Below are 14,874 nucleotides of genomic sequence, written 5' to 3'. Positions count from 1 at the left end.
CCCGACCCCGACCCCGACACGGCACCCCGACACCGACACGACACCCCGACCCCCGACACCTCCTGAAAAGGTGTTCTTTGGCCTTCGAGAAGCCGACGGGGTCATATATTTGTGAATTATTAGTTAGGTCATATATTTTTCGATTTTGTTATGAAAAACATCATATATAATTGTGTTGATCGGGTAGTTTTAAGTGTGCAGTTGTTTCATCGCTGCGAGGTTTGGTGTTCGACGACCTCGCCGTGCGTTTGACGAGCTCTGCCCCTTCGTTCGTGGGTGAGCATAAATGACATGTCCTCCTCCCCCATTAATTATGTGATCTATTCCGATGAAACTTGATAGCTAGCTATATATGTGTCTTGAATCATCAGTATGCGTAACCAATATGTGTCTCCCGTTCGAAAGCGTCATAGTTATAAATATGCATGCATTTGCATATTTATAACCTTGATTCTTTTGAATTGTCCAACGCTATCCATGGACAGCCCGAGTATGTTTAGATTGGGTTCGTTTTTCCATATGCTTTGCTCCGAATCCGACGCATATATTTCGTCAGTGCCTCCCCTGTTGTTCTCCGGGTACACATCCTCTCTGTTTATTGCAGAGACGTGTATCAGGAGAACAGCGGGGAGGTGCTGCCGAAATTTTGCGTAGGATCCGGAGCATAGCATGGGAAAATGAACCCAATCTAAACATACTCGGGTGGGATTAGGACCTATCATTACCTATTAGAGTGTAGGTTGCATGGACGTAATAAAATTGACAAAGTAGATCAACTGATGAATATATACATGGTGAATTATATATATATATATATATATATATATATATATATATTTGTTGTGTGTCTAGTAGCTCTAAAAGTCAAGATGAGTGATCGTGCGTGGATGTACACCGGTCACACTGGTCAGAACAAATGGAGCATTGAATGGTTCACAAAAACCAAGGGGTTTGTGCGAGCCGCATTTGCAAATGGCCAGAGGAAAACCTGGTGCCCCTGTTTACGGTGCGGCAATTGGGAAAAGAGGACAGAGGCTGAAATGGGCAAACACCTGTAGAAGAGTGGTTTTACGCCCGATTATACGGTGTGGACATTTCATGGTGAGTCTGCCCAACGTGACCAAGCTGAGGTGGATCGTCGTCGCACCGACGAGCATGGTACCGGGATGGAAAACATGGTGCAAGACTTCGATGATGCTCGGGATTCGGACGAGGAGATGGAGGAATCTGCAAAGGCCTTCAATGAAATGTTGGAGTCTTCAAAACGTCCGCTCCATGAGCACACTGAGCTTTGTCAGTTGGATGCCATCTCACAAGTAATGGCTCTGAAGGCTCAGTTCAACTTGGGCAGAGAATGCTATGATGCAATGATGACAGTATTTGGACGCTTTCTACCCAAAGGCCATGTAATGCCTGCAAACCTGTACCAGTCGGACAAAATCCTCCGTGCACTGAAGATGCCCTATGATAAGATACATGCCTGTGAGAAAGGATGTGTCTTGTTTAGGCTTGACTATGCGGACTTGAACTATTGTCCCATTTGCAAGTCTTCCAGGTATGTTGTCGTAGACAACGGTATGGGTGAGAAGACGCAGACCAAAATCCCCGTTAGTGTTCTTCGATATATGCCAATCGTACCAAGACTTCAACGTCTTTTCATGGTCGAAGAGACGGCCAGACAGATGACATGGCACAAAACGGGCAAAAGAACCGAACTAGATGCAGATGGGAATCTGATGATTGTACACACATCGGATGGTGTTGCGTGGAAAAAGTTTGATGAATTACATGGTGACAAAGCGGCAGATCCGAGGCATCCTCGAGTCGGCATCAGCACGGGTGGGTTTAGTGTGTTTGGTATGACGGCAGCCCAATACAGTTGTTGGCCCGTGTTTGTCTTTCCACTCAATCTCCCCCCCCCCCCAGACAGATTATGCAAAGAAAGAACATTTTCCTGACGTTGATAATTCCAGGGCCCAACTATCCGGGGAAAATATGAATGTGTACATGCAGCCGCTTAAGGGCGAATTGCAAGAAGCCTGGGATAATGGGTTCAAGACATACGACGCCTATAGCAAACGGAACTTCATAATGCGTGTCTGGTACATGTACTCGACGCATGACTTGCCGGCGTATGCGCTATTCGTTGGCTGGTGTGTGCATGGAAGGTTCCCGTGCCCCACATGCAAGGGAGCTCTTGAGTTTCGTTGGCTTCAGGCCGGTCGCAAGTTTTCTTGCTTCGACATGCATAGACAGTTCCTGAATCCTCGCCATAAGTTCAGGAAAGACAAGAAGAACTTCATCAGAGGTAGAGTTGTCAAAAACTCTGCACCACCTGCATTGACAGGCCAACAGACCCTGGATCAGTTAAACGCTCTTGAGCCAGATCCAGAGCGTCCAGGGTACTTCAAGGGGTATAATTATAAGCACGCCTGGACTCACAAAACATGCTTATGGGATCTGCCTTACTTCAAAGACCTCCTTTGCCCACACAACATCGACGTGATGCACACTGAGAAGAATATCGCCGAGGCACTTTTTGGTACATTGTTCGGCATAGATGGGAGGTCAAAGGATAATACTAAGGCTAGAGTCGATCTGGAGGCGCTATGTGATAGGCCGTTACAAAACATGAAAGAACCGAAAGGAAAGCAGAACTGGACGAAGCCAAAGGCATGGTTCAATCTTGGAAGGCCAGCTATGAGGGAAATTATCTTGTGGGTGAAAATGCAGTTGATGTTCCCCGATGGGTATGCAGCGAATCTACAGAGGGGAGCCAGTCTTGATAAATTGAAGATATTTGGTCTCAAGAGTCATGATTGGCACATATGGATTGAGCGGGTAATGCCGGTGATGTTGCGTGGCTTCATCCCTGAGGATGAATGGCTAGTACTAGCAGAACTCAGCTATTTCTTCCGTGTTCTTTGTGCGAAAGAACTATCGCCTGGCGTGCTAGAAGAAATGGAAGAGTTGGCGCCGGAGTTGATCTGCAAGTTAGAGAAGATCTTTCCACCGGGCTTCTTTAATCCAATGCAACATTTGATTTTGCATCTCCCGACCGAGGCAAGATCTTCTCTAAACGTAGAATTGAAGCATCGATGGCTGAGGCATTCATCACAGAGGAGGCGGCAAACTTTGTGACAGCACACTACGAAGCCAAAAATCATCATTTGCATAATCCGAAGCCTCGGTACAATGCTGACGACCCTAAAAAGGGTGGATCCAACCTCAGCCTATTCAAAGGGAATCTCGCACCAGCCAGTGTTTCAAATCCAGTATCTTTGGATAACGAACAATGGCGGACCATTTCGTTGTATATCTTCAACAACCTGATAGAAGTGCGGCCGTACACCGAGTAAGTTCTCGGTACATAGTTTCGCAACTTCTATTTCCTTTGAACTGCTCTTATTCCTGGATATTTCATACAGTCGATACGTCGCCTTATTCTCGTATGGAGCGGTGATCCAAAAGGATTCTGTCGAAGAGTATGAGCTTCTCGCAAAGCAAGGAGGCGGCTATCCCGGTTTCATCTCTTGGTTCAAACAAACGGTAATTTCTATTAGACTTGTAGGCTAATTTGTAGGCGGCTATCCCGGTTTCATTCGCTAATTTATGCGTAATGCAACAATCCTTTCATATTAAACTTGTAGGCTAATTCAGAGTCTATGGACGCCGAATTGAGACAAGTCGCTAATGGTTTTGACTATAAGGTCCGTTCATTTGACAAATACGACATCAACGGGTATCGCTTTCATACCTATGGCAAAGAGCTATCTATGGCCGACCGAAAGTCTACAAATTGTTGTGTATCTACTATCGGCGAAGGAGGTACCGAGTATTATGGGAGAGTTGAAGCAATTTATGAACTTCTATTCTATGGTGAAAACCCACCGAATGTCGTAGTCTTCAAATGTTATTGGTTTCAGCCGAAGGAGACTAGAAGGACTCATGAACATATAGGGCTAGTTGAAATCAACCAAAGCACCCATTTCGATGTTCCTGATGTCTATATTACGGCTCAACAGGCGACCCAAGTATTCTATCTACCGTGGGCCTGCCAAACTAATCCAAATCTGAAAGGTTGGGATGTCGTTTATGAAGTGCCGCCACGTGCTAGACTATCTCCCCCAAAGGAAGAGGATTATGAACCTCACATTAACCCAGACACATATGAAGGAGAATTCTTCCAAGAGACACGTCTTTCCAAAAAGCGTTTCAAGAACCGCTATACTTCACCCCAAAACATTGAAGTAGACAGCGACAGTGAATCCGACATCACCCCAGAGGAGGAACAAGAAGAGCCGGAACAAGAAGAGGTTACTGCTGCGGATGACCTGTCATTGCTTGACCGATTACGTCAAGGTGGCCTTCCACATGTTGATGCCACTGAACCCTATGAGCCCGTCATTGATTATAGTGATGATGATGATTATGCATTTATTGATGACACTGATCGAGATTATTAGTAGTGTCAGGTATTAAAAAAATTTATGTTGTACTTGATGATGATACACTTAAGTGATACACATATTATTATTCATGTCGGTCTTTTTTATGTTGTACTAATTTCGTTTACTGTTTGTCATGGCAGGTGTTGAAAGAAGGTGGGCGCTGGTCGGGAGCGCGCCAAGGCCCCTTCTTCGTCGGCGCGTGGTCTGAGGTCTTCCATTCCAGACGCACCTCTTCGCCGAGCGTTGCTGGACAGTATGGCCACACCGCCGGGCCCTTCTTCGTCGACCGCAGTGCCCAGCAGGGGACGAGGTAGGAAGAGAGGAGGTGGGGCACGTGGTCGCGGGAGAGGACGTAGGGTGACTGCTACGGCGCCTTCCTCGCCGCCACCCCCAGCCGTTTCACCCGAGCACGTGACTGCTAGGGTGGACTCGTCCGAGGAGGAGGCTACACGGACTCCGGTCCACGAGCCTCCGGTCCACGGGTCTTGGGCCCACGAGCCTCGGGTCGACTGGCCTTCGGCCCACGAGAGTTCGGCCCACGAGACCCCGGAGGAGCACACGTACGGATGGGGTACCTGACCGGATCAGCCCGAGGAGCCGAGTGGCCATGCTGATGATGGCGGGGAGCCGACTGATCTTCAGGAGGAGGGGGGCACCGTCTACCAGCGTGGTGCTACACGGCTCCCGTCCGTGCCGGCGACCCGCGAGCAGAGGTGGTTGATTTTCCCTGATGGGGAGAGGTACGTAAGTGCATTTAATATGTTTGTACCTTCTGCATTCACGTTTCTTCAAATAACTAATGTGTTGGCCTTGTCATGCTGCAGGGGTTGGGACCACCATCATAGTGTCCGCCGGCCCAACTCCGTCCTTGGAGTTCTTTGCCGGCAAAACTTCCCGGGGTTTGTCACGTTGCCTGGTGAGGGTCGGCTTCCGGAGCTTGGATTGAGCTGGGAGCACTACGTGGCTGCCCCGGCCCCGCCGGATGAGATTATCGACGGTGTCGTGTGCGACACGAGGGCAGACATGGTGATCAGAAAGTTCTGGGTAATTTCTCCTTTACACATTTAAAAATCTTCAACTAGCTAGTTATTAATTGTACTAATCAATATTGTCTCATTTGATTGCAGACATTCTACAGGTGTGAGGAGGGATACGAGGAGGACGCGACACATGTTATCGAGAATGTCTGCAAGCGCCTACTCCAGAACTTATGGCACGAGGCTCGGGTGCAGGCTGTTCGAGACTACTACGCCTTGCATGGTATCAAGAAGACCAAGCCGGCGTGCCGCGATAAGTTCCTGAGTAAGGAGCAGTACATGAAGGTAATTCTTAAGGCCTTCTACTTAAGTTCCTTCATTTAGTAATTCTTAGCCGTAGCGCTCAAGTTTCTATTTGCTAACTTAGGCGCCTCCGAGATGGTGTGCGGATCGGATGGATTGTTGGGAGGTGTTGGTCGATGAGTGGTGCTCAAAAGAATGGCTAGCCCTCCACAACGAGGCCAAGGACAAATGTGCCCAAATGGAAGGTGTGCCACACCATCAAGGCAGCTCCAACTTATATCAGTTCGGGCGCAACTGGGTATGTGGTTTGCTTCATGATTCATGCAATTCATTCATCATGCTAGCTTGAGCCCTTTAATTACTAATTTACATTGTTTCTCTCTTTCAGGCACGCCACAATAAGGTGGATAAGGTGCTAGAGGTGTACGACCTGTATGCCATGGCCCACACTGCCTCTTTCAAGAAAGTCAAGGCTTTCTCTCAGTCTGACCTCGATGATGCAAACAACTTCACCAACGTCTCCTCCCACAACAAGCTAGTGAGATATAGAGATGAGGGGAAGGCGAGGAAAGGGGAGGACTTTAACCCGAGCCAGGGTCCCATTGATCCAGAGCTGGTGATGATATCTGGTGGCGGGAGGTCCCATGGCTCCATAGCCATTGGAGATGGACTTATCCGTTGTCCTAGCACTGTCCCGGAGATCAAGGCGCGCCAGTCGAGCTCCGCTCCTGAGATAAGGCCCCGTGAACGGCCAGTGCAACTCGCCATCAAGGTTAGTGATACGTACTCAGTTATCTTTCTCCATTACATTGTGTGCGCTTCCATCAATGATTACAAATGGTCATGTGAGTGGTGTTGCAGGCTGCTATATAGAGTGAGAGAGATAGAACGGAGAAACTTCTGGCGGAGGCGGCGGAGAGGCAGCGGGAGTTGGAGGAGAGGACGACAAAGATGATGGAGGAGGAGAGGGCATGGAATGACATGCAGGCAAGGGCCATGTACGAGCTCCTTGTGGTAAGTTTCTTTTGCAGATTAGCCAAAACATTCATGTAGTGTTTGTCTCATTACTAACTAGTATGACTGAGTCGTCAAAACCAAATGTGCAGTCTGTGTGCGAGAAGACCGGTCAGACCGCTCCGCCGATGCCAGTGATTGCTCCTGGGACCACGGTGAGTTTAATTTGAATGGACATTACTTGCTAGTCTTAACATTTGAGTGTCATCATGCTAACAAGACATTGGAAATTATCTTTGGTGCAGCGTAACTCCAGACAAGCATCGCACGATCCTTCTCCAGCTACCGACGTGAGCCAGCCCGCTCCTACACCTCCTGGATCTTGGTAAGTTTATCTAGTGTTTTGCTTAACACATGCATAAAGACCTAGACTTAGCTTTATTTCCTCCAATGCTTACCATAATGACCTACACTTAGCTTCTTCTCCTCCAAAATGACTTAATAAGCTTACTGACCTCCAAAACCATCCATTTTACCTAAGTTAGCTCTAAAACGATCTGTACTTAGCTTATTTATGTCAAAAATTGCATAATTAGCTTAGTTAGCTCATAAACGATCCATTTTACCTAAGTTAGCTCTAAAATGACCCATTTTACCTAGGTTAGCTTATAAATGATCTAGTTCATCCAAGTTAGCTCAAAAATGACCCATTTTACCTAGATTAGCTCCTAAATGATCCATTTTACCTACGTTAGCTTTAAAATGACCCATTTCACCTAGGTTAACTCCAAAATGACCCATCTTACCTAGGTTATCTCATAAACGATCCATTTCAACTAATTTAGCTCATAAACGATCCATTTCACCAAGTTAGCTAAAAAACGACCCATTTCACCTAAATTAGCTCTTAAGTGATCCATTTCACCTAAGTTAGCTCAAAAAGATCCATTTCAATTAAATTAGCTCATAAATTATCCATTTCACCTAAGTTAGCTCAAAAACGATCCATTTCAACTAAGTTAGCTCATAAATGACATACTCTTCTTGTTCTAGTCTTCTTCTTGTTCTACTCTTCTTGTTCTAGTCTTCTTGTTCTACTCTTCTTGTTCTAGTCTTCTTATTCTAGTCACCTATTTCTAACTTTCTTATTTTTCATTTTGCAGATTTCATTCACTTGACGAAAGCTTGCATAGATGGAGTGCTCCTTATCCCTTTCTCTGTTTCTTTTGTATCGTTGAACTATGCATGTATCGTTGGATGAAACTATTGTAATATATATGGTTGGATGCCTCTATGTTGAACTTGCTATGTATGATGGAACTATGCATGGAACTTGGTAGTTGGATGGAACTATGCATGTATGATGAACTTATGTGTTGGATATCTTATATGTTTGCTCTGTAATTGCCTTGTGAAATATATCTATATATGTCATATATATTTGCTGTGAAAATTGTTGGATTTAATAAAAAACAGAAAAAGAGCCAATATGCAGGCTCTTTGCCGTCTGCCACCGACGGCAACGGGCTCTTTGCCGTCTGCCGCGGACGGCAAAGAAGACACGTGGCATCCAGCTGTGCTTCCTGGGAGCTGACCCATTTGGTCAGTTTGCCTACAGTGGCAGACGGCAAAGAGTAAACGATTTTTCCGTTAGCGGCGGACGGCAAAGGCCTGCCATGTAGTGACGTGTAGATGACATCATACGGCGGACGGCAAAGACACTAGAAAGTTTGCCGTCAGCGGCGGACGGCAAAGGCCTGCCATGTAGTGACGTGTAGTTGACATCATACGGCGGACGGCAAAGACACTAGAAAGTTTGCCGTCAGCGGCGGACGGCAAAGGCACTAGAAAGTTTGCTGTCAGCGGCGGGCAGCAAAGGCCTGCCGTTAGCCACTTAACGGACTGACAGCGCAATTATTGCCGTCCGCTCTCTTTGCCGTCCGCGGCGGACGGCAAAGGGCCTTTGCCGTCAGCCGCCAGGAAGCAGACGGCAAAGTAGCTGTTTACCGTAGCCTACTTTGCCGGAGCCTTTTGCCGTCCGCGGCTGACGGCAAAGGCCTTTGCCGTCCGCCGTTCATGCCTTTGCCGTCCGCCGTGGCAGACGGCAAAATAGCTGATTCCTGTAGTGTATTGCAGACACCTAAAGACTCATGGCGATGCCGGAAACAAGAGGGTGACCAGGTAATGCTCAGATCCCTTGATTGAATGCACTTGAGATGGAAAACTGCCCATATGCTCTACAAGGACAATATCAGTGCTATGTTAAGAAGTCCACCATCATTTTTAAAGCAGTTACATCGAGGGACCTATGGATTTGGCACGCTTTCTTGGCATGCCCGAGTCTCACAATGACATCAACATCATGCATATGACTTCATTGTTTGTTAGGTTGACTGAAGGGTGAACTCCTCCGTGTAACTATACTGTCAATGGTAATGACTACAACATGGGCTACTAGCTGATTTATGGTATCTAATCCTCAGTAGGCGACCTTCGTCAAGACCATCTTTGAGTCAGTTGGGGAGAAAATAACCCACTTTTCCCAAAGACAAAAGGGGCTAGAAAGGAGTGCTCCAACCCGTTTGCAGTTGTTCGAGAAGCTAAAAAGTATGGAATCCAGAGATCTCATGTGAGGTGATGACAACTTGTGTCATCATGCACAACATGACTATGAAGGATGACAGTGAAGGAGCTGGCGGAGATATGGAATTTGAGAACGTGAGTGACCCCATCCAAATTCGAGCTCAGAATCTGCCCATGTTTGAGGAGTTTGTCTAAATGCATCAACAGATTTGACATTGAGCGACTTAAGAATAATCTGATTGAGCATCTATAAGCGGTTAAAGAGGATTTAAGTTTGGCTATTTTATTTAAAAACTTAATGTTTGAATTGTACTGCCTTCTTACCATAATATATGTGGTGTTAGCAGTTCATTTGAGCTACTAAACAACATATATGATGATACAGAGGGAATAATAATATTTTAAATTAAACTATACTTTATTTTGGGGCATTGCGGACTTAGAACAAACGTTTAATGGATAATTGGATGTGATTGGACTCCCCTATCAGAACGCGTCTGCGCACGGAGTGTGAGTCCGTCTTGTGTTCAAGAAAGCGGACTTCAAACTAGCCGCTTACCACGACACGTGGCAGGACGAGAGAAAACGCAACGGACACGGGGGACGGGCCACCGCACCGCTCCCGGCTTCGGGTCCGCCTTCCTCTCCAATCCAGCTTTCGCCTCACGGCCTACAAGAGCCGGCCCCCCTCCTCCGTCTTCCCCTTTCCTACCTCCCCTCGCCGCACCGCGCGAATCAAACCCTCGCCGCAAGTAAGAAATCGAGGGGCGAAATCCAAAACCCCGCGAGCCAGCCCGCCAGCCACCCACCCACCCGGACCCGCCCGCGGCCATGGTGGTCTACACGCAGGAGCACGTCTACCAGCACCCGTGGGACCGCGTGACGGCGGCGGCGTGGCGCAAGTTCACGGACCCGGCCTCCCGCACGGCGCTCTCCCACGTCGCCGACGTGCACACCCTGCAGCGCCGCGTCGACACGGACGCCGGCCGCCTCCACGCCGCGCGCTCCATCACCGTCCGCTCCCCGCCGCTCCCCTTCATCCTGCGCCGCCTCCTCCCGGCCGCCGCCGCCTCCCCCTCGGGCGCCGCGATCTGCCACTGCGTCGAGACCTCCGTCGTCGACGCCCCACGCCGCGCCATGGACATCGTCGTCCGCAACGTCAGCCTCCGCGGGATCATCGAGGTCGAGGAGCGATCCACCTTCCGCCCCCACCCGGACCGCCCCGACGACTGGACGCAGTTCAGGCAGGAGACCACGATCCGGTGCCGCCCGCTCGCCAAGCTCGCCGCCGTCGCCGAGAAGGTCGAGACCCGCTGCGCCGAGAGGTTCCTGCAGAACAGCGCCAAGGGGAGGGAGGTCGTCGAGCGGATCTGCCGCTACCTCGAGGCCGAGGCCGCCGGCGCCGCGCCTTCCGCCGTCTGATCCGGCCTGGTTTGCGCCCCCTCTCTTGGCCGTTCTGGATCTGATCGAATCCAAGGTTCCGCTCGATCTGTGCTGCGGCTGAAGACCCAGGCCTCGCATCGAGGCCCTTTTTTGTTTGTTTTTTTAATTTCATTTTGTTTTGTATATGAGCTGAATCCTGAATGGAATAAAGCTTGTGAGCATAGACTTCATTGCTGTGTTGTATGTGGAGAAATTTTAACCCTCTTTTGCGCATATTCTTGTTGAGCTACATTCTGATCTGCAACATGTCATGGGCTTTCTGTGAAGGGGCTATTCTATTCTGTGACATGTTGGTTATTGAATATGGAAGATGAGTAACTATGCGATTTAACATAGATGTGTCTGTTTAGCTGATTAGTACTCCCTCCGTCCCATAATATAACTAGTGTTAAAAACGCTCTTATATTATGGTACGGAGGGAGTAGAAATCTATCTATGGCGCAATTATGCTTATACCTTTGACTAGGCTAGAACTTGTAATATGCTAGTGTGGAATTCATGATTCATCTGAATCATGTCCCTAACAGCAAATAAGCCTGCAGCTCCTTGGATGCCTAAAAAGATTATGGCAGTGGTTGATTCTTGTTATGACATGGATTGTTCCTCTGTTCTTGGCCCAATATAACTTGATTTGGATGTACTGTGGACAGATTTCATGTCTGTTTTCATGGTGGTTAAGTAGTTATGTTGAATTAGTTTAGTCGACCTCCTTGAGTTCTTGCAAGTAAGAATTAAGGCAGCTTGGAGTTCTTTTAAATGCAGCTTGCCTTGAACAAAAAAAAAAACCCGAGGCTACTTACTAGTAGCTTCTGTGAGAACGATCTTTGTGCTGCTGTTTTGTTATGCTGTGTTTCTTTGCTCCTGAATAAATGATTTGTTGCTTGGTCTGCCTGCAAATTTGTTGCGTGCTGTTTAAATCTTCTAGCACATGACATCTCATATTTAGCTTTCTTTGCTTGATTTTGACCTCAACATTTATCTGCGCAGACAACATTTGCACATAAGAACGCTTGTGATCTGAATTATGAACTGTGATGTTCAACAGTTGCTAAGATCATTCATTGTTATGTATGCCACTGGGTTTACCCACAGCAGCCTCATGTTTTAGTAAAAGACGATGTGCTTTACTGCTGGTCACATATATCCTTGCTGGCGTAAATTCAGAGTCTTGCCTGACTGCCTGCATGGTAATAGTTCTCCTCGGTTTTATTGTGCTCCAATAGTCTTGCCTGATTGACCATCATGTTTCCGTACTGTGTGTTTGAAATCTGTGGATTTAATACCATCCAATTTTTTTTTTCTGTGGATTCAATATGTTGCTGTCGCTCAGGAGAAATGCAGCTGCATATCTGTTTGATTTCTGATTCAGGCTATGCCAGGTATAAGGTTTTGATTCAGCTTCGTTCCGTTGAGCCCTTCCTTTGTGCTTTTTTCGATATATAATCTGCGAAAGAAGAGTTACGCCCCCAGAACCAGCCTGACAGAAACATGTATGTATGTGACAGTTTTCATGGATATTTACCTGATTATTAGTAAGCTATACATATTTGATCGATGAAATCGAACAAAGCATAACATTTACATCCACTGAAATGCAGCTGAAGTTAATCCTAGTAGTAAGTAAAAAGCTCTTATTCCAAAGGCGAAAGTTTGGCAAGTGCATTGTGTTTTTCTTACCTTCTCTGATTGTTTCATACAAACTCAAGTAAAACATCGCCGACCTCTTTTATTGCTCTGAGCTCTATACATTCTGGGCAATTCAAAATTAAAACTGCATAGATTCTGTATGCAGAAATTAAACAAGATTTAAACTCCATGCAGAGAGGTGAACCACAACCAGGATTGCCGCCAAAATCAGAGCAAGAAAGCACCGGATACCGGAGAGTGCAGCATATGGCCTGGCCTGGCTGGGGCACTTCCATCAGAACATCCAAATGTTGTGTACACCAGTCCTTCAGATCCTCCAGTACTCAAACTCGGTCTCCTCGGCACCACTAAAGAAGCGAGAATGATCAGAGTCCTCGGAGTCACAAGGCTCCACATTGAAAAACCGACAGTCGGGCTCCTCACCATTGCTGCGAAACCACCAATAACTATCCCGTGGAGAATGACATCTACTAACAGGGCTGCCAGGCTCGAAATACTTGGAAGAATCATCGATGGAGTCATCATGGATGCCAGACCGAGGACGCACCCAGTCATCAGTTGGCGCATATGGATACACCTTCTTCGTCTTAACACGGGCACACTTTGCTCGCATGCTGCTGTCCATGATGATGTTGCTGCAGTAGCGTATGTCAAGGGACTCCAGGTGAGGGCAGCCGTCAAGGATGGCTGTCAACCCTTGGTTGTCGAGGCCACTGTGGAAAATCTTCAGGGACCGTAGCTCATGCATCCTTGCAATTGCCAAGGCTTCGCGGTTGTCGACGGGGTATAGATCCCGTTCCCAATAATACCACGAATATGCTCGATCGTTGACATGTTTGAAGTGCTTCAGTAGTGGACAAGCCGTTGCAACAAGCTCAAAGACGCACGTGTCATATCTCTCACATTCACAAAGCTCGAGCTCCTCCAACAGAGGGAATTTCTTCATTGCCTCTGCCAATGCTTTACTGGTTACATCACAATGCTTGGTAAGATGAAGGCTCTTCAGTAAGGGTGCCCTGCAAGGGTAACACATGATCTTAGTGACCTGTAACATGTATTTTCCACCTGTTCAAAATCTCTCCTTTTGATTATTCACGAAAGGAAGAAGCGAAACATTCAGACGATGAAGGAGAACATGTCATCACTGTTCCAGAATTTTATTTGTTTAAAGTTCGTTCTTAAGGAGTACCTACAAGTCTTGAGACAGACCTTTCTGAGTATGCAAGAGAGTTATATGCTGCAAATGTTTCTCATAATCACTACTGTAATTTGCGATAAGATTAGGAGCGTTCAGTTTTTTTCTAGTTCTTATTTGAGGGAAAGCTGAATCCAATCTGTATACTGATTATACAAATTATTCCTATCCACATCAATTTACTTTGTTCAGCAGTTATGCCCCAAATTTCTGAGAATTCTAACTCGCTATGACACACATGGTTTAAATCCGTAAAACCCGGAGAAACGTTTTTGTCATTAGACAATGTCAAAGATGTTGTGTAAGCACAGTTCACGTTTTTTTTTTCGGGATTGCTAAATCTCAGTCGAGACTTAACCAAGTCTTAGTCGATGCTATATTCGTGAGATTTTACGTGGAGATCTATGCGAAAAAATATGTTATGTCACTTGATTAAATCTAGTCGGCTGAGATCTAGCCACGTCCTTTCTCTTTTTTGTTTCTTCTCCTATTTGGCGGTGAGAAAAAACTTACTGCATGAACACCAAGCAATGCATAGCAGTAATTTCAGAATACGTTTTGGACAAAATCAAGGAAGGACGGACAACGAAATAACCAGATTCCCAAGAAGTACAGGTACGAGTTTGGGGATCACGAACGGGAAGGAATCTTACCGGTCGGCCAGGAAGAGGAGGAGGTCGTTGTCGAGGTCCTGCTGGCCGAAGAATTCTCGGCACTGCCCGGCGCTGAACCGAATGGAGAGCTGCGTCACCTTGTTGAGGCTGACCGTCTCCCGGAAGCGCCGGGAGCGGCCGCGCATGTCGACGCGGCGCCACAGCTCGGGCTCGCACACGGCGTCGTGCCAGGAGCGGCACACCCTGGCCGCGCCGCCGAACATGAGCTCGACGTCGTCCAGCTTGTGGAGGACGTAGAGCATCACGTCCAGGGGCAGCTCTGCCCAGTTCCTCCTCTTTGATCGTCGCCTCCGTCGGCTGCCCAGTCTCCGCCTCCCGCGCCCGGGAGGCGCCGTCGGCGGCGGCGGCGGCGGTAGCAGTGGCATCGTGATGTGGATGGAGCTGTGGCGTTAACCTTGCGAAGATTATGGATCGGTTGCAGCGGCAGTACGTACTCCTACAGTACTACGTAGCCAGGTCTCGGGGCGCTTCTCACGGGCATCTCTGTTTTCTTTTCTTTTTTTATTACTTAAATTAAATATTGAAGTCCTTTGAGAAATTAAAGAAGATGGCCGTGCGCTTGATATGGACCAAAGATTATCTTATATTCAGATATGCATGTCTACATCTTGCTCGACTCGATGAGCCATTGTTGATTTAACCCAAAC

General features: G+C 47.4%; 2 protein-coding genes across 2 annotated transcripts; one reads left to right on the top strand and one right to left on the bottom strand.

Annotated features, from left to right (window-relative positions):
* Nucleotides 1-9,923: 9,923 nt before the first annotated feature.
* On the top strand, nt 9,924-11,044 carry LOC123141710 (PRELI domain containing protein 3B). Its single transcript, XM_044560791.1, has one exon. It carries the CDS (start codon nt 10,100-10,102, stop codon nt 10,688-10,690), a length of 591 nt encoding a protein of 196 aa, XP_044416726.1. The 5' UTR covers nt 9,924-10,099; the 3' UTR covers nt 10,691-11,044.
* A 1,160-nt stretch (nt 11,045-12,204) lies between these two features.
* On the bottom strand, nt 12,205-14,628 carry LOC123141709 (putative F-box/LRR-repeat protein 23). Its single transcript, XM_044560790.1, has 2 exons — nt 14,207-14,628; nt 12,205-13,374 (listed from the first exon to the last, which is right to left on the bottom strand). Exons 1-2 carry the CDS (start codon nt 14,590-14,592, stop codon nt 12,666-12,668), a joined length of 1,095 nt encoding a protein of 364 aa, XP_044416725.1. The 5' UTR covers nt 14,593-14,628; the 3' UTR covers nt 12,205-12,665.
* Between the last annotated feature and the right edge of the window lie 246 nt (nt 14,629-14,874).

This window comes from Triticum aestivum, chromosome 6D, assembly GCF_018294505.1.
Source record: "Triticum aestivum cultivar Chinese Spring chromosome 6D, IWGSC CS RefSeq v2.1, whole genome shotgun sequence".
NCBI lineage: Eukaryota > Viridiplantae > Streptophyta > Magnoliopsida > Poales > Poaceae > Triticum > Triticum aestivum.
The sequence above is the reverse complement of the archived record's forward strand: the minus strand, read 5'-3'. Positions and strand labels throughout refer to the sequence as shown.